The sequence below is a fragment of the Syngnathus floridae genome, chromosome 2, assembly GCF_059516105.1.
Source record: "Syngnathus floridae isolate MCC-2025c chromosome 2, RoL_Sflo_1.0, whole genome shotgun sequence".
Taxonomy (NCBI): domain Eukaryota; kingdom Metazoa; phylum Chordata; class Actinopteri; order Syngnathiformes; family Syngnathidae; genus Syngnathus; species Syngnathus floridae.
Genome location: NC_142414.1, coordinates 1,679,387 through 1,700,104, shown reverse-complemented (window position 1 = coordinate 1,700,104; position 20,718 = coordinate 1,679,387). Strand labels below are relative to the sequence as shown.

General features: G+C 41.9%; 1 protein-coding gene across 6 annotated transcripts in view; it reads right to left on the bottom strand.

The window, feature by feature from the left end:
• itpr3 (inositol 1,4,5-trisphosphate receptor, type 3) overlaps positions 1–20,718 on the bottom strand; it is a 469,401-nt gene that overhangs the window by 240,185 nt on the left and 208,498 nt on the right. For all 6 annotated transcript variants that reach the window (XM_088368417.1, XM_088368419.1, XM_088368416.1 and 3 more), the window contains one exon: positions 11,209–11,460. In XM_088368417.1, the coding sequence (XP_088224543.1) occupies positions 11,209–11,460 (252 nt within the window). The remainder of the gene's footprint in view (positions 1–11,208; positions 11,461–20,718) is intronic.

Sequence of the window (20,718 nt, the reverse complement as noted above, 5' to 3'; positions counted from 1 at the left end):
AACTATACTAAAAATAACATGGGAAGTGGTCAACTATACTTTTAAGTGATGTCTTAATGATCAAGTAAAAATTTGCAAAAAAAAAACATATATAAGTCGCTCCTGAGTATAAGTCGCCCCCCCACCCAAACTATGAAAAAAAACGCGACTTATAGTCGGGAAATTACAGTAAGTGCAATGGATCACCGTTCTCGTCGCGCCCCCTGTCAGTACCCGAGTTTGCCCAGGGAAGCAAATGATCCCACCAGCAGACTAAATTCCAATAGACGACGCCTGAGAGCCAAGTCAAAGAATCCTAGTCACAGTCCCAAAGCCAACAGCAAACACCTGGAGAACAAGGACCTGGAGAAGAAAGTCCTGGGAAGAGAATTCTTCGCTGGGCCAGCATCTTAGGTCTGCCTTAGTCTGACAGAGGTGGATTGACGGGGCCCGGCAGTGCAACGAACCAGGGGACAAGTAAGTTAAAGGCCTGAAGTTGTGTGATTGTGTTGTGTTGTTAAACGCGTAACACGTAGAGGTGCACGAGAGCCAGCTTGGGTTCGAGTCCCAGTGGAAGAAACAGGCTAAGAAAAGCAGAGCTTCTTTTTCGTTCATCGAAAAAGTGTGTAGACTCTTCTTTGTCTGTTTTTCCGAGCTGAGGGATCTGGCTTGGGTTAGAGTCCCAGTGGAAGGAACGTGCTAAGAAACACGGAGCTTCTTTTTTGTTAATCAAAGAAGGGCGTAGATTTTTCTTTGTATGTTTTTCCAAGCCAAAGAATAGCTTGGGTTCAAGTCCCAGTGGAAGAAACGGGCTAAGAAAAACAGAGCTTCTTTATCTTAATTGAAGAAGGGCGTAGATTTTTTCTTTTGTCCGTTTTTCCAAAGCTGTTTGGGAGGGTTTTGCACCCATCCCTGGATAGGCCTAAAAAAGCGCTGGAGTTTGTGTGATTGAGTGTGTGACTGGTAGGATAAATTGACTAAATAGCAGTTCTAGCATTGATCCACAGCATTAATACAGGCTAGTAATTTGTTGAAAGGTCAATTTAAACCTGCATTGAGGATCCTCAAAGAAAACAATTTGAAAAAAAAATTGTGAAACCTTAAACTACTAAAATTAAGATGGGAAATAAGAACGGTAAATCTCTTGCTCTGCTCTTCTTTGAGATGAGAAGTTCATGGCGAGTAGATTTCTTAATTGTATGCAATACATGCAGAAGTGAAAGAATATGTATGGAATACAAGGAAATTTGAAATGTGGAAGAAGTGGTAGAAGTGCTAGAGTGTGGTTGAAGTCTTCACAAAGAGATGAGAACAAATTCAAGAGACAAAAGCTAGAAAGATGAAAACTGATGAGGTCACAAGTGTTTGTCAGACCAGGAGACAATAAGGCCCCTGTGAGCGGGTGCAAGGCCGCAGCTCAAGCCGCGGCTCAAGCGAGGGGCAAGAGGAGTTTAATAATAATAACAATAATAATAAGGTGGCAAATTACAAATGACTAGAGATCAATTTGTGTTACACTAAAGTTAAAATATGCAAATCAAGTGGTAAAGAAATGCAACTTGCTTCTAGAAGATAAATAAATAAAATTAGCATGTGCTGTCCTCGTGTGCATGGGAGGGACCAGCTCATGATCGACCACAGGAAATGGCCAGCCTGTGACGAATCATTGCTGCTGAGACCTACCTTCATTCTAAATGCAATCTGAGAGATTGAGTTCTTCAAATTTAAGAACAAAGAAAAAATTCAGATTAATTTGCCAGTTGTTTGTTTTAGTTAAGTTTTTTTTGGACTGGTGGATTGTTCTACCAGGAAACCTGAGTTGAAAATGATATATGAATGTTGTGTGGTGAGCTTGGATGAATTGGGACCAATGTGATAGTATGACTCCTTTTTGGAGACTGTGTGAGATACATATGATGAGCATTGATGAATGATTGCCTGAATGAGAGGTTGAATGGTTGAAGTCGTTGGCGACTACTATAGAAAATTAGTAGAGCGACTTTGATGAAAGAGTGATTTTGAGCAGGTTGAATGTTAGAAAGAAACACGTAGCTTTTGGGTTGATAATTAACTAGATAAAAAACTGGAGAACCAGTAACACATGGAGAAGATATGTGAACTGAGAAATTGAGAAGCGTTTTGGACAGAAAGTCAAATTAAATGATGATGGAATCGTATGTAGTAAAGAACGCATTCTCCCAAAAGGTTTGTCAAGGTGTGAGGCATGGGCGTTGCCAAGCCTCAAAAGGAGGGAGTGAGTAGGACAGATAGTGGAAGATAGTAATAATACAATACTTTATGACAATGAATTTTCGAATACATTTGGTGTTATACTGTGGTAAATTTTTTGTTCTGGTGTAGATAGGTTAGCAACACGAGAGATTTAGAGGTTCAAAATAAAGACAGTTAAAAGAAAACATTTTTGATTTGGACAATTGCAGGCTAACAGGAACATGAGAACGATAAGAACTACGAGGTGGGATCCAATTTCATTGGGGAGATTGAGAATTCACAGCACCATACTCTAAGTCACATTTTTGAGCAAGCATGACAATAACATGTGAGAGGTCAAGACATACAGATCAGGGCTTGATGTGGAAAGCAGACCTCGATGAGTTGATTGTCAATAATGATACTGAAGACAACATACTGTCTGATTAAATTGGAACTATAGATAAAATGTAGCTCAAAAATAGGATGAGTTGCAGGATTTACGATATAAAAACGAGACCACTGTTATTAGAAGAATTTGAAGTTTGGTAAACAAACGTTACCAGCAAATTGATAGAAGCAGCTACATTTGGAGATAGTCTTACAAGTTTGATGTCCCAGCCTGTCATTCTCAGTGTCAGGGTCCCTGAAACCCAATCCGAGACTTTGCCTGCAGCCGTGAACAACCACAAAATGGTGCCTGGCTCTGAAGCACCTTTGACCTTTGGCGAAGGACAAGAAAAGACTGCTGTTGTGCTTGGAGAGCGACAAGTACACTCCGGAGGAAATACAACATCCTCGGGGACGGAAAAGACAGTGAAAAGCGGAGGAACTCACAATGATGAAAATTGACTCATTTGAACAATGGACTCATTCAAGAGTGATGGATGGGGTCGCTCTGAAGCAACAACAAAAGAACACCAACTTGAGAGGGTGAAGTGCGGCAAAAAGATATGGACTTGGAGTGTCCGACAACCAAATCGCACTCCTTGCTACGGCGTTACCAAATTTGGTGAAGCTTGGTTCAAAGTGGAAGGGAGGTTCATTGTGCACTGAGTTTGACAGAACTGAGGAGATTTGATAAATAAATAAATAAAAATTTGAAAAATACGTAGGGCTACAGAGAAAAGCATTATAATCAGAGATTGAACGGATTTGGATAAAACAAATAGGCTAAAACGGTAGGAAACAAGAGCAAGATCTGATATTTTGGCTCATCAACCTTAAGACGTAGAGGTCGAGTTATATAAATTTTAGAACAGGACATTTGGCAGTCAGGAGGAAGTTAGGTTGCTCAATGTACCTACTCAATACAATAGTAAGGTTTTTTGTACCACAGTGGAGGTTGGATGGTCAGAAAGTTAGGTACGTTCAATTTTTGACATTCACACGATCATGCATAGGAGTCACACGGCGACAGTTAACAAGTCGATGACTGTAATAGGGGCCACCTACGACTGCACCGACATGAAAAAGTAGAAGCGAGATAGCAGAGTATGGGATTATATGCTAAAACGTCTGCTATACAGTTACCGATAGGAGATTCTATCAAAAGAAGCTACATGAGAGATGGATTAGAATCCCTTTGTTTGTGTGTTGTGTGTTTGTGCGTAATCTCTGTAAAATTGTGACAGTCTGTTGTCGTGCGTCTGAACTTTGTATGCCGTTTTGTGTATGTGTGCGTGCAGATGTGTGTGTGTGTGTGTGTGTGTGTGTGTGTGTGTGTGTGTGTGTGCGCACACCCAGTGTGGGTGCGAGCGTGTGAGGAGAAAGAAGGCATGGGTAAGACAATCTCTTTTAAACCAGGAGGCAATAAATGGGAACGCCCCTGTCATAAATAGTTTTTGGTTAAAGGGAATCATTAGGAGGTGTTCAAACTCTTCCCGCAAACACTCCTATTTGCCAGTTAAATGGGCACGACAATTGACTACGAGAGTTGCAAACAACAGATGAAGAGCAGTCCTTGGCAGATTATATGATCAGGACGCTCAAACTGTGTCAAAGGCAAATTTACTGCCGCTTGATCTTTCCTCCTCACAGGTCGACAACCCCATCAATCCAGGAGACTGGGTCTACATCGAGGTCATCAAAAGAAGGAACTGGGCCAGCCACGACGGGAGGGACCATTCCAAGTCTTGCTGACTACACATGTTGCATCCAAGGTTGCAGGACCCACAAATGCATTCACGACGACTGCTCTCCAGGAGGAAACTGGATGGGAGCTTTGGACATCACTGCTGTGTGCCAGGATGAGAGAGCCGTTTTCAAGGTGTAAGGGCTCTACTACCAACATGGCTGCACCATCGGACGGGACCTACTTCATCCAGAAGTTCAGAGGCACTGCCTCACCTGCATCCTATGAGTGCACGTGCCTGTTCAGTACGGATCATGGTTTTGTGGTCACGAGAGTTGTCCGATGCTGCCTGCCAACTGGACACAAGTGTGTGCGCCAGTGTGTGTGACAGACCTCACCTACAGACTAGAACATCATCAGCTGACGAAAACGCGAGCATATATACAACTTCTTAGACGTGACAGATGTGATAATGATAATGAGACGTGGATTGCGTAGATGCTGTTCTGTTGAGCATGTATTACGGAAACTTGTTGATTTGACCATCAAATATGCTTCGCAAGTACTGGATACGCTGATGTACTGTTTCTTTGTTTTTCTTTTTGTTTTTTATTGATAGCATTCTGGTCGCCTTGAGGCAAAGGGACCGTGTAAGAATTTTCCTGCTAATAACATCTGGCCAGCAGGTTTTTCGCTTACACAATAAGTTTGATCTGGGGTATTAAGGTAATGCCTCATCTTCACTGGAAAGTGTTGCTATCATTGTTTGTTGTTTTTATTTTTTCCTATTCTTCTTTCTTCATTATACATATATATATGTTTTATTTCTTACTTGTCTTTGTTGTTTGGGGTAGCATAATCATATGATAAAACAGGAGGGAGATGTTAGGGTTTTCCAGGTTATCTTTATCATGGGATTATGTTGGAGTGCAACAGGTAATAAATACCTTACCTTGTCCTCCTTATCACAAGGTCGTAAAACATCCCCTGACATGATTAGACTAGAGAACAAGGGCTTTAGCCAGTATACCCAAACCCCCACTCTGTTTCTCTTAATAAATATCCCCTCGCAGGAACGAGGGTTCAGATTTCATTCCTTAAACGAGTGAACTCTCCACCTGCAGGTGTCTAAAAAGGACTTGCTTGTCTCCCGTGTGGTTCTTGCAAAATATTGTTTGAGTGAGCAAATCTCTAACATTTATTATTATTATTTATTATTTGTTTATTTATCATTTATTCAACACTCATTTATTCATTGTTGTGCCTTCTTGGTTTTTTTTTGTGTTGCTTGTATGCATATGTGTACTATCTCACCAAGGGATAGTGGAAACGTAATTTCAATCTCTTTGTGTGTCTTAGTATATAAAAAAAAAAAAATCGACGATAAAGCAGACTTTGACTTTGATAAAACAACCCAAAAAAATTATATTTTCAGACGAAACTGGATGAGGGCGCTCTAAATTTTACCGTTGGCCGTGACTCATCAACTGGGTGGTCTTAAGAAAAATGGCACCAAAAAGAAACTCATACTTTGCAGGTTACAAATTTCAAGTTGTAAAATATGCAGCTGAAAACAGTAATCGAGCAGCAGAAAGAAAGTTTGGAGAACCGTGATGTACCAATGGATTACTATTTCAAGTGACGTCAGTAGCGCGGCGTGGCGGTTGTTTACATACAAACGTGCCCACATAAGGACTACCGGCATCATTAGCGGTGATCATTTCTATGTGACACGGAGGACAAAGAGTTTGAAGGAATTAAGGATTTGGAGTGACATAGAAGGTTTGAAAAACTATTATGGCTTTTACGCACGCCCGGTCCTACTCTACTGAGTCGGGGGCCGGCGCTTGGCCGAGTGGCTGTCCGCGAACGGTGCGCGGGGCTCGGACATGGCCATTACGCACGCCCGGTCTGTCTGGAAGTCCACGCCGCCACACGCTTGGAAGTTTGTTTTGTTTAATAAAGAGCTGTTTACCAAACCCACGTCTATCCTTGTACTTTGTTAACGCTACAATATAGTTATATAGTAGATTTGTGGAATAAAGACGAGGCTGACGTCAGGGCGCACGCGCGGCAATGTTGACAAAGGACGAGGAATTTGATCGATGGATTTAATGGAATTAAAGTGCACAGATGGTTTGATAATATTATTGGCTTGTATTATAGTTATTTCAAATATAATTTATCTATCGTTGTATGAGCCTGTGGAATATTTTGAAGTGCAAGCGCCCTCAGCCGTGCGCACCCATTGTTGACAAAGAACGATCGATGGATTTAATGAATTGGAGTGACACCGATGGTTTTATAAACATGTTATTCATGTAATAGTTGTCCTTAATCACTCTATATGTTACGTCAGGCCCGTTCTCAGCTCTTTGTTTGTGTTTGTCACGTTAGCATACCTATCGTTTAGCCTGTTGTTGCTATTTAATGAATTGGAGTGACACCGATGGTTTTATAAACATGTTATTCATGGAATAGTTGTCCTTAATCACTCTATATGTTACGTCAGGCCCGTTCTCAGCTCTTTGTTTGAGTTTGTCACTTTAGCATACCTATCGTTTAGCTTGTTGTTGCTATTTAATGAATTGGAGTGACACCGATGGTTTTATAAACATGTTATTCATGTAATAGTTGTCCTTAATCACTCTATATGTTACGTCAGGCCCGTTCTCAGCTCTTTATTTGAGTTTGTCACGTTAGCATACCTATCCTTTAGCCTGTTGTTGCTGTTGTTTAGCCTGTTGTTGCTCGTTCATGACTGTTTTTGGTGTGGGATTTTGTCGAATAAATTGCCCCCAAAATGCGACTCATACTCCGGAGCGACTTATATATGTTTTTTTTTTCACTTTTTGGGGCATTTTATGGCTGGTGCGACTTATACTCCGGAGCGACTTATAGTCCGGAAAATACGGTAAGTCGCAGCAGCCATAAAATGCACAATAAAGTGAAAAAAAAAACATATGTATAAGTCGCACCGGAGTATACGTCGCATTTTGGGGGAAATTTATTTGACAAAAACCAACACCAAGAACAGACATGAACCAGCAACAACAGGCTAAACAATGCCGTATGCTAACGTGACATAAAGACAAACGAGGAGCTGAGAACGGGACTGACGTAACATTAAAGTTATCCAAATAACTATAACATAAATAACACCTTTATCAAACCATCTGTGTCATTCCAAATCATTAAATCCATTGATCAAATTCCTCGTCCTTTATGTAAACAACGCCGCCGCTGCGCCGCTGACGTCGGTTGCAGTTCAAATTATTCCACAGGCCCATATAACTATATATAAAGTATATATCAAATAGCTATTATATAAACCACATTATCAAACTATCTGTGTCACTCCAAATCATTAACTCAATCGATCGAAATCTTCGTCCTTTATGTAAACAACACCGCGTGTGCGCCGCTGACGTCGGACTCGTCGTCAGTTGCAATTCAAATTATTCCACAGGCCCATATAATTATAAACAACAATTTTATCAAACTATCTCAGTCACTGCAAGTCATTAAATCAACCGATCGAATCCTTCGTCCTTTATGTAAACAATGCCGAGTGTGGGCCGCGCCGCTGACGTCAGTTGCAGTTCAGATTACAGTAATCCCTTGCTACATCACGGTTCGTTTATCGCAGTTACACTACATCGCAGATTTTTTTCCCCCAAATTAAAAAAAAATAAAATTCAAAATAAAACTTTTAAATTGAGGAATTATGATAAGAATTATGAATGAATGGCAGGGAGTGCCCACACAATTGCAGTGCATACACTTGTACCTTTTTATAAAAAAAAGTTATAATAATAATAGTTCTAAAACCACATTTAAGAGTGTTATACCTTGTTATAGAAAAATCGTTATAATAATAAAACAGTTCTAAAAACATATTTACAGGACTACACTTGTACCTTGTTATTAAAATTGTTATAATAATAAAAGCTGTTCTAAAATGATATTTACACTATGTGTTAAGAATTCTCCATGTTATTTAGGTTATTCAGCCATGCTTTGATTTGAGGTAGGGTGCTTTATTTCTAAGGCCGTTTTCAGATGATACCATTTCAAATCATTAAATCCCCTTACTCTGGAAGTCAATGAATCGAAGTCATTGTCAGTGAGGCTCCAATTATTCCACAGCCATAGTGCGCCCTCATGCGGTTTAAAGTGAAAATAACGTGAAGTGATCAACTATACTAGTAAGTGATGTGTTAATGATCAAGTAAGAATTTGTGAAAAATTTCACATATAAGTCGCTCCTGAGTATGTCACCCCACCACCCAAACTATGAAAAAAAACAACGCGACATATACGCCGAAAAATACGGTACATTTCTATGAAGGCAACATAAATGCTGAAAAGTACATACAGATTTTGGAACAACATATGCTGCCATCCAAGCGACGTCTTTTTCATGGACGCCGCTGCTTATTTCAGCAAGATAATGCCAAGCCACATTCTGCACATGTTACAACAGCGTGGCTTCGAAGTGAAAGACCTTGCAGTCCAGACCTGTCTCCCATTGAAAATGTGTGGCGCATTATGAAGCGTAAAATACGACAGGGAAGACCCCGGACTGTTGAACAACTGAAGCGGTTCATCAAGCAAGAATGGGAAAGAATTCCACATGAGAAGCTAAGAGAATTAGTCTCCTCTCTTCCAAAACGTTTATTGAGTGTTATTAAAAGGAAAGGTTATGTAACGAAGTGGTAAACATGCCCTTTCCCAACTTCTACTGCACGTGTTGCCGCCATGAAATTCTAAGTTAATTATTATTTCATCCATCCATCCATTTTCTGTACCGCTTAGTCCCCACGGGGTCGCGGGCGTGCTGGAGCCTATCCCAGCCGTCATCGGGCAGTAGGCGGGGTACACACTGAACCGGTTGCCAGCCAATTGCAGGGCACACAGAGACAAACAAACCATACGCACTCGCACTCACACCTAGGCACAATATGGAGTGTTCAATCGGTCTACCAAGCATGTTTTTTTTGGGATGTGGGAGGAAACCGGAGTGCCCGGACAAAACCCACACGGGCCCGGGGAGAACATGCAAACTCCACACAGGGAGGGCCGGTGGTGGAATCGAACCCGCACCCTCCTAACTGTGAGGCGGACGTACGTCACCGAGCCGCCAAAATTATTATTTGAAAAATAAAATAAAGTTTATGAGTTTGAGCATTAAATGTAATCATAATAATAATAATAACAATAATAACAATAATCATACATTTTATTTATAAGGCGCCTTTCAAGGCACTCAAGTTCACTGTATAGACATAAAATAGCACAAAAAATGACCGGAGAGCAGCGGCAGCAAGTCGCGCAAGCGTTCACTCACATCTGGTTGACACAATTACAACATATTATCGGGATTAAAAAAAACGTCACCTACATATACACTATGTACAAAAATATGTTGTCTTTGTAATGTATTCAATTGAAAATAGGTTGAAAAGAATTTTCAAATCATTGTATTTTGTTTTTATTTACATTTTACACAATTTCCCAACTTCAACCAAATCCAGTTTGTAGATGAAGCCTGTCTGTATGTTGTCCATAATTTAAGGATATCTGGCCAATATCTGATACTTATGGAAAACCGGGCCCCCTATTAAAAGCTTTAAATAGCTTGCTTGGGGTGACCTTTCACGCATCCGACTGTGTAATACTGTTTTTTGTATCATGTAGTATGTCTTGGATATTGCGCAAATAAACTAAACCAAACTAAATGTAAAAGATCAAAAAGTCTCCCCATCGACCAATCAATACAGACATCTACAACCCACCCACTGTTCGAGTACCGTCCAGACGACCGATTTGGAAGAACATCCCACCAACCGACTTCACCATCCAGTTGGCTTGGAAAATGGAATGGGAGTCCAAGGAGGTCCCAAACAAACACTTGGTGCCAGACCCCAACCAATAGGTCCCTGGCACCAACCTCCCAAGAAGACAGTGGTCCACACTCAATCGTTTCAGGACTGGACATGGCCCCTGCTTGGCCAGCCTTCACAAATGGGGCAGTAGCCCCACCCCACTGTGTGCTTGTGATGAGGAGCAAACCATGGAACACATCATAGAAGTTTGTCCTCTCCACAGACTTAAAGGAGGGTTAGTCACCCTCCATACAGCAGACCAGGAGGCAACTGCTTGGCTTAGGGACTTTGCATTCTCTAAATAAATGAACTAAACACAAATAGTACATGAATATGAATATTTCATAGTTACAGGCAAGATAACTGGTTAAAGTGTATCGTTAGTAAAAAGAAATGAAGGAACTTTTACACCGGGAGTTAAGGGTACATGTAAATTAACAAATATGGATAAATATGGATAATGGTACCATCTATGTTGTATTGGTTACTTGTAATTCAGGTTTGCAATTTGCTGTTTTAGTATATGTGTGTGTGTGTGTGGGGGGGGGGGGGGGGGTAGTGAAGTGATGCTTGAAACTGCAAACTCCCATTTAAGGCTACATGTTGTTAGGGTTTTTCAGATTATCCTTATCGTATGATTATGTTGGAATGCAACCGGTAATAAATAAGATAGCTGTCTCATCCTACACAAGGTCGTAAAACACCCCCTGATATGTTTTGACTAGAGAACAAGGGCTTCCTATTCAACCTACTCTTACCCCCACTCTGTTTCTCTTAATAAATATGCCCTTGCAGGAGGGAGAGTTTTAGACTTCACTCCTTCAACGTGTGAGCTCTCCACCTGCAGGTGTCTAAAAGGACTTGGTTGTCTCTCGTGTGGTTCTTGCAAAATAAGTTGGAGTGAGCAAATCTCTAACACATGTTAATTGTTCAGAATAAAAAGGTATTAGATTTATATTGGGGACTTTAACGTCACTGCAAATCCAGTAAAATGTTCAATCATAGCATACAAAGAAACAAATCCGACCACCCAAACCCTCTTCTACAACGACTTACTCTTTGATAGTGATGGAAGTGGGGATCTCAGTCCAAAGTCGAGCAAACTTGACAGGTGTGACTAATTCCTGCGGATCTCGATCCACGTGAGCGTGCAGCATTAGTCGACAGAAGGATGCTCGTAGATCAAATGGTAGCGTCTCATCCATCATGCACAGGAAGATGAGCTCCACATCCAGCTGCTTGGAGATTTCGTCAATGGCCAGGTACTGGCGGTCCAAACACATTCTGGCAAATAGCTTCAGCTGGTACCTGAGCAGATGGGACGCCACATTTTGAAAGTGAGAATGTCAACCTTCATTCCAAAATCCATATGCCATACCATGTATAGTAAAATAAAGTGCTTGCATCCTCTCCAGTGGTTGACCAGCTGCAGAGGAAGCAATAAATATGCCCTTGCAAGAGCTCCAAGTCAGACTGACCTTCACGCATCACTGTACCACACAGTGTGCAGATGGCTTTCTCCGCTTACAGGCGTAAAATGGCCAAACTGTCTCACGTGTGGTTCTTGCAAAACAGTTAGAGTGAGCAACACCTGGTAAAGAAAGACCTTGGAAGACAATTCTTCGCTGGGCCAGCATCTTAGGTCTGCCTTCGTCTGACAACAGTGGATTGACGGGATGCGGAAGTGCAAGTTAACGGCCGATGTGAGGTGAAAGCGCTAATGTGAAATGTTTAAGTGAAAAGTGCACAATATACAGCTTGGGTTTAAGTCCCAGTGGAAGGAACAGGTTAAGAAAAACAGAACTTTTTCGTTAATCGAAGAAGGGGGTAGATTCTTCTTTGTCTGTTTTTCCAAGCCATGAGATACGGCCTTGGTTTGTCTGAGCCATGAGGACGGCTTTGGTTTGTCCGAACTAAGAGATAAAGCTTGGGTTAGATTCCGAGTGGAAGGAACGGGCTAAGAAACACAGAACTTCTTTTTTTTAATCAAAGAAGAGCGTAGATTTTTCTTTGTCTGTTTTTCCGAGCCAAGAAACAGCTTGGGTTCGAGTCCCAGTGGAAGTAACAGGCTTAGAAAACCAGAGCTTCTTTTTCTTAAACGAAGAAGGGCTTAGATTCTTTTTTGTCCATTTTTCCAAGCTGTTTGGGAGGGTTTTACACCCGCCCTGAATAGGTCTGAAAGAAAAAAAAAGCTCTAGAGTTTGTGTGGTTGAGAGTGTGACTGGTAGGATAAATTGACTAAAAAGCAATTTTAGCAATAATCCACGGCAATAAATCAGGCTAGTAATTTGTTAAAAGGTCAATTTAAACCTGCATTGAGGATCCTCACAGAAAAAAAAATGTAAAAACCTAAAATACTAATTTAAGATTGGAAATGAAAACTGTAAATCTCCAAACAAAGGAGCTCTTGACGGAGCTGAGAAGTACATGACGAGAAGATTTCTTGATTGTATGTGATATATGCCGAAGTGGCAGAAAAAGTATGGAGTAGAAGGAAAGTTGAAAGTTGAAATGTGGAAGAAGTGGCAGAAGTTTTGGAGGAGAGTGTGGCTAGGAAGAAAAGAGACTGAGAAAGGAAAGAAAGGAGAGAGAATTCAAATGTGCAAACAAGTATTTGAGTGTCACAGGAGAGAAGAGAACAAAAACAAGAGACAAAACATAGAAAGATGAAAAGTGATGAGGCCGCAAGTATTGTTGGAAATAATATACTTTTTATCATTGGATTCTATGTAACTACTTTTGTGTGCAAGATTCTCCACAGTATGTGACCATCTGGCCTCGTGAAAATGACTTGGGGGCATATGGCAGTCATTAGCCGCGCTATACAATAAGCCCCACAGTTAGCTAGACATGTGCAGATCATGTGATTGTCATGGGAGGGCTGAAGCAGACAAAGGTCTTATTTAAGTTGAAGTCATGAGTACGGCACAGCAATGTATTCCCAGAGGCACTAAAGACTACGTCTCTGTTGAACTAATGGTCATGAGACGTCCATACTGCCCCGTCCATAAGAGTACCCCCTGTGTTCTGTGGTAATGGGATATAGCTATGGAATGTTCTTCCTGTCTGGAAACCTACTCGACCATGTACACTTGCCCCTTTGTTTCTCTCTCAATAAAGGCACGGCTAAACTCAGAGCAAAGCGCGAATCTCAGCCACACTTGCTGCGTGTGTCTGGGATGCGCCCTTCTGCGCAGGAGAAAACGCTAAGCCAAGAAAGACCTACCGTCTCCGAGATTGATTTCAGATAAATGTTGTCAACCCAACAAGTATATTTGTCAGACCGAAAGACAATGAGGCCACAGTGCGCAGGTTCACTGTTCCAGCCGCAGCTCAAGGCTGCAGAGCAGCAAGAGGAGCTTTAATAATAATAATAATAATAACACTGGGCAACAATTTTTTACTTTTTGAATGTTGTCTTGATTTTTACAGGTGATTTAGGGTAGCTTTGCGCTGCTGAATCAGGAAATAACATCCATTTGTCTCCATCAGGTCAGGTTTTTGTGCCAAGTTGATTTGAAAAAATCAGATGTTGTGACAAAATCACAGTTTTTCACTACCAGAACAAATGCCTTCCAAGCTTCCAGTTCCACTTTGTTCACTGAATTTTCGAACTCTGTATCTCTGATGAGCTCACGGATCTGAGGACCGTGAAAGATGCCAGCTTTCAACTTTTCCATGGTTAATCCTGGAAAAGCTTGGCACAAGTAAGTGAAACAGTCACCATCGTTGTCCAGAGCCTTGGTGAACTGTTTATTAAGCCAAGTTTGATGTGCAGAGGTGGGAAGAGTATTCTGTCTCTGTCCACCAGAGGGTCGTTGATGACGTTCCTCTCCTTACAAGGCACCAATTCCTCCCGCACAGGCCAGTCCTTCTTCGTGTAATGCTGAGCACGGTCTCTACGAACCCACATGCACAAAAAACATGGGTACTTGGTGAAGCCAGACTGTTGTCCCAACAAAAAGTTCACCATCTTCAGGTCAACACAAATAAACCACTTATGCTGATCATAGCCAATTTTCTCCAGTACGTACTTCACTGCTTCATACTTCTCCTTCAGCGTAGTCGAGTGGGCGATAGGTACAGAGGCAAACAGGTTGCCGTTGTGTAACAGAACACATTTCAGTGATCCCTTACAGCTGTCAATGAAGAGTCTCCAATCTTTGGGTTCGTACTGTGACACATCAAGCGTGAGCAGAAGCTGGGCAATATCTGCACAGTACACCAAGTCCTTCTCCTCAGAGAGAAAAACGGAGATACTCTCGATGCCTATTGCGGTAGAAACTGATACGAGCACTGTTAGAGAGTAGGTTTTTTTCTTTCAATCTGGATGCCAACAGTTCGGCAGAGTCGTTTGACAAGCTGAGGTCACGAACTAGATCATTCAACTCGTTTTGGGAAAATGGATGTCGAGCATCATCTTCAAAAACCACTTCTGCTTCTTCTTCATGTTCTTCAACACTGGAGACATCTTCGTCACTAATATCAGGAAGTTCTCCGCAGATAGGCACTGTAATTTCATCACAATGAGCTACAGGACGACGTGCTGATTGAAGATCAGGATACTTGAGGCTTCCTCGGTTCTTTCTGTTGATACCGGATGTTAGGGTTTTCCAGGTTATCTTTATCATAGGATTATGTTGGAATGCAACAGGTAATAAATACCTTACCTTGTCCTCCTTATCACAAGGCCGTAAAACATCCCCTGACATGTTTAGACTAGAGGACAAGGGCTTTAGCCAGTTTCCCCAAACCCCCACTCTGTTTCTCTTAATAAATATCCCCTCGCAGGAACGAGGGTTCAGACTTCATTCCTTGAACGAGTGAACTCTCCACCTGCAGGTGTCCAAAAAGGACTTACTTGTCTCCCGTGTGGTTCTTGCAAAATAAGTTGGAGTGAGCAAATCTCTAACACCGGTCACATCAACAGCACAGAAGTAGCAGTCAGTGACATGGTTTGTCGGCTCCCTCCAAACCATAGGAATCCCAAATTTCAGACTCCTCTTGCCATTGGTCCATCCACGCAGAGTCTCAGTGCATGCCTTGCACACTATGTGTGGTGCCCAGGCTTTATCCTGGTCACCAAGTTTAATTCCGAAATATGCATGGTAAGCACACGTCGCCATATCTCAAAAACCTGACCTGATTGAGCAAAACCAATGTGATTTTAGGATTCAGCGCATCAGATTCGTCCTAAATCAGCTGAAAAAACTCAGACAACAAATTTGTTGTTGACCTGTGTAATAGATCAGTTTTATATAGCGCTTTTCTAAATACTCAAAGCTGCTTTACATAGAAAATTCACGCATAATCGCGCACACACACTCACACACGCACACGCACACCGACTCTCAGACAACTGTCTAGTTCATCTGATCCTGGCCTACAGGCAGAAATTAAAAACTTCTAAGCCTGTGGTGAGGACTGTGAGGAAGTGGACAGTGGAGTCAAGGCAGGACCTCCAAGCCTGATTTGACTGCACCGATTGGGGAGTTTTTGAAGCTGCAGCTTCAGACCTGCATGAACTCACTGACACGGTCACATCGTCAGTTTTTGTGAGGATCTACGTATGTGTGCAGACTAAGACCTTCTGCATGTACAACAACGACAAACCTTGGTTTATACCGAACCTCAGGAGGCTGCGCAAAGTCAAGGAGGAGGCCTACAGGAGCGGCGATCGGGACCTGTTCAAGCAGACCAGAAACACACTGAACTGAGAGGTCAGGAAAGCCAGGAGGTGTTACGGGGAGAGCCTAGAGAGACACCTCTCTGCCAATCCTGATCCCTCAACGGTGTGGAAAGGTCTGCAGAGCATCACGGGCTTCAAGAAACGAACCCCCTGTCCTGTGGAGAGCCCAAGGCTTGCAAACCAGCTAAACAGGTTCTACTGTAGGTTTGATTGGTTTAAATGATGATGGAATCATATGTAGTAAAGAACACATCCTTCCCAAAAGTTTGTCTTAGTGATTCTGGACAAGGTGTGAGGCATGGGCGTCGCCAAGCCTCAAAAGGAGGGAGAGTGTAGGAGAGATAGTAGAAGATAGCAATAATACAACACTTTACGACATGGATGGATTCTCTAATACATTTGGCGTCATACCATTAAGTTAAATTGTTCTCAAACTTTTCAAACTTTTGCTGTAAACATTCGGAAGATAATTGAAAAGTGACTAAAGAAGCTGTGAGGAAGTGATGTAGCTATTGGAAAGGCACGCGCTTATGCCCTTTCCTGACTAATCAACATTTTATTGACTGATGAGGAGGAGGAATTAGCTGAGCTTCCTGAAAAACTGTAGACAAAGGGCCCATCTGATGTAGGACTTTTAACGTCCATCCCCCCGGTACAGATCAAACCAAGATCAGAGTGCCATCCAAAAGTTCAACAATGTCCTTTAAAACAGGAGGCAATAAATTGTATTGCCACTGTTATAAACGAGCTTTTGACAGGAGGAATCATTAGGAAGTGCTCAGACTCTCCTTGCAAACACTCCTATTTTTCCAGTTCAAAAGGCCAATGAATTTGAGCAGTGAATGATGCAGTACAGACAAGAGCATCAATTGTGCCCGATCCACCCACAATTCTGAACACTTTGAAACCTAACCAGAAATTTTTCACAGTAATTAATCTTAGCAATGCATTTTTCTGTGCCTGTTCACACCATAGGCACAGACAGAGTCTCAAACAAAAACAGATTAGCAGACAGAATTGCAAAAGAAGCAGCAGCAGGGAAACATGGCCATGAAAATGATTTAATAGATTCGAAGGACAACTCATATAAATAATTATACTGATAGACATTGTTAGAATAGGCTTCTTGGGCACATGTGATTAGCTAGGTAGCTTGAGCTATGCCGTTATATCACTGTAACCCTTCTCTTGCATCATTAGCTTTCTCTTCTCTATGACACTCTTTGCCCACATGTAGAAGTCGCTCTCAGTTAAGACGACAAGGTCACACATTATAACACAGGCTAGGCAGAGTCGCCTCCTTGCAGGAAGGCGGCCCAGAGTAGTATAAGAGCAGGAACCTTGGCGCTGGGAGTTAGACCTTCTTCCGCATCTCGCAGAAAGGGCTCCACAGCTGTGCATCGATCACTCTGGCATACATTAAATAGTTAAACTGTGAAGGCTGCCTCTTGGTAATTACTGTTAGCATATCAAGCATTAAAGATGAAGAACTGGGAACGAACGTAACAGATGGTGCCGTGACTGTTTTTCGACATCACGCCATCCCCGCAGAAATTTCAACAATTCAACTGGGCCCAAAAATAAGGTGAGCAGAATACCTTCTTTTTGATAAGAAAACTTTCTGCCCTATGGGGGTAGATTATTGAAATTTCTGAGAACGAGGATTGCGTTTTATGGTTAAATATCTGCTATAAACTACTAAAAATATTGAAGTAATGAAAAAATAGTGTGAGTTGTGGTAAATGCCAGAATTATCCAAGTTTATGTTCTTTTGAAAGCGCTTGTGATCTGTGTGTGGGATTACGAAAGGCCACTGTGTGGGGTCTGGTAAAGTTCTGTGTTCTGAGTCTGGTAAAGTTCTGAGCTTTGTGTCTACTGTGTGAGGTCACGGAAGGCCACTGTGTGGGGTCTGGTTAAGTTAAAAGAGCTCTGTGTCCAATGTGTGGGGTCACGAAAGGTCACTGTGTGTGACCTGGTTACGTACGTTGAAAAGAACAAACAAAAAAAACAAACGCTTGTGACCACTGTGTGAGGTCATGGATGACCGTTTTAGGTCTGGCTAAATTGAAAGAGCTCTGTGGCCACTTAATGACATCAAAATCACGTACTTTCTTTTGAAATTGCTGTGGTGATTGTAACGTCCTAAGTGACCTTGTGGGGTTTATAATTAACTGCTAGCTAATCAATTTACTGCTGAGTTTTGTTGTTCTGTGGTTGCTCTGTTGGTTGTGAGGTCATAATTGACCACTGTGATCGGCCAAACAATTTCAATTCACGGATGTTTTTTTTTTTTATTTGTCTAGTGAAATTATCATGATATGAGACTTTGTTTTGTCTAGAAAAAATATTGTTACTTTGATGTAAATTTTGAGGGAAAGAATTGGGGAATAGTGTACGTATGGGAGATGGCAAGTGCAGTCGGAGAAGAAAAATAAATAAATAAATAAAATGGCGGTGAAAAATACAGGAGTGACAGAAGGTGGAAAGAGAACGCTCGGGGAGAAAATTGATGTTGTGAGATTCTTAAAATTAAATTATCCCATGAATACCAGAAAACATATGAAGAAAAGTGCCAGATTTGGACACAGACATTGTTAGAGTTGGTAGGGTTTGGTCCCCTAGAGGGGGAACTCCCAAATAAGGAGGCCAGAAGGGCAATTTTAAGGGATTTAAGAACCAAAGAAAAATTGGCTATCGATGAGATGGTCACTGCAAATTAAGGTGATCGAGGTAAAAAACAAAAGAGGGTCGGAAACACAGGATTTGATCAGATTTTGTTGGGATGTGTTTACACATCCAGATTTTTGTGAGGGGGATGAAATTGAAAGTAAGCGTGAAGCTTCTGCTCAACAGAGGAAAGGGCAGATAGTTGGTAGAAGTAACCATCAAAATATTGCACAGCGTGGCCCTGAGGTGCAGAAGGCCCAGGGTCATTCGCTTGTCGATGTGATGCAGGCACCTGTGATTGACATTAAGCAAGGGACTCTGACGTGTGAGATAGAAGGCCCAATGACTACGGTGTGGGGCCAAGGGAAATACAAAGATGAGCTGTCCGCCTGATCTGAAATTACGCCATCTAAGTGATAAAGGGGGGTGGAAGGCCCTGCATTGGGCTAGATGACAATGACGATGAGGGACCACATTGTATGGAGCTGGATGAACCGTTTGTCGAGGATTTAGTAACGGTCGCAGGCAACATAGATTGTGGCGATGATAATACTATTCCTCTCCGAAAAGGAGATATTTACAAAATTGTGGCAGAAGAAGGTACATCGGATTGAAAAAGTGTTTGTGGTACAGGATGTAATCACAGACGAGATGGGCCGGGCATCTGCCGATTGTTTTGTGCCATTGAAACAACCAGATAAGACTTATACAGACACCACTAGTATGCCATTAAAACAACAAAAATGTGATAAGGGACGGCCTAGCACTGGGTTCACTGCATATCCTTCATTGTCCATGAAGCCAAGCATGCCTGATGCCTACAGAAGTGAACCTTCGGTATCCAACACCGTGCATCACGGGTTGTTACTAGAGCAATGAATGCGAAAAGAGATGGTGACCAAAACAGGTATTTCCAAGCCCCGTTAGTGGAAGCCACTGATAGGACGGGCAGAATAATTTCTAGACAATATAATCCTCTTTCGTTGACTGAAGCTAATATTTCGTGTAGCCAGTTGCCCTGCATTAGGGAAAAGGTGGTCTAATGTGGTTAAGGTGGCTTTGTTGGGCGGAATAAACAAATGGTGACTTTTTAACACAATATTCTATTTGTAATATGTTAAACGTTGAAAAGAGTGTGGCATACGTTATACGAGTGTTGTAATATTTTTGAATATGCTGACCTGATATGTAAAGGAGGTTATGGGTTTGTTGTTATGTGTCCGGATTATTTTATTTTGTAATTGGTTGTGTTCGGACAAGGACATGATATGCAAAGAGTTGAAGTGGTGGTGATTTATTCACCATACATAAAAGTGCTTGACACTATAGATGTTGTGGAATTCTGAATGCAAACATTTTTAACTTTTGGGGGTAGAGGGAGAATTTTTGAATGTGAGAGTCTTCTTTAATAGCATGACTCTCAGTAAGAACTTGGCCAAAGTCAAGGATGACCAACTATAGTTTTAAGATTTGGGGTTGTGGCAATCTCTGAGATATGGCCTTGCAATGGCAAGGACTTGGACAGTGAGCTGAAGGATGATGGTTCTTAAGACAAAACATAGCAGGCAAGGTGCTAGGGTTGATAGATTAGTTTGATCCTATGCTTATGTTGGAATGTAACCTGTAATAATTAACCAAACGTGTCCTGTCTTAACAAAATTAGTAGAACAAAGTGCTAAGATCTTTTGAACTGATTGACCAGCTGCAGAGGAAGCAATCAAAGTTGTTCTGTTTACGCAACGTTGTAAAACACCCATGCTATGCTTTGACCAGAGGCCAGGGGCTTCAACCCCATTTCAAAAACCAGAAGCCATTTATGTATTTACAAATGTGATTGCACTTTAGTTTACATGTTTAAATGTTGAGATATTAAGATATGATAGACAGTTTTTGCATGATTTGAATGAGGCAAAATAACATGCTTCTCTCGAATATATTGTTTTAATCATTTGTTTCAGCCCTCCATCCATCTCTCCAGCGCGTCCTGGGTCGTCCACGGGGTCTCCTGCCGATGGGACATGCCCGGAACACCTCCCCAGGGAGCCGTGCAGGACTGCATCCTGATGAGATGCCCGAGCCACCTCATCTGGCTCCTCTCTACGTGGAGGAGCAGCGGCTCTACTCCGAGTCTCTCCCGGATGACCAAGCTTCTCACCCTATCTCTAAGGGAGAACCCGGACACCCTACAGAGAAAACTCATTTCGGCCGCT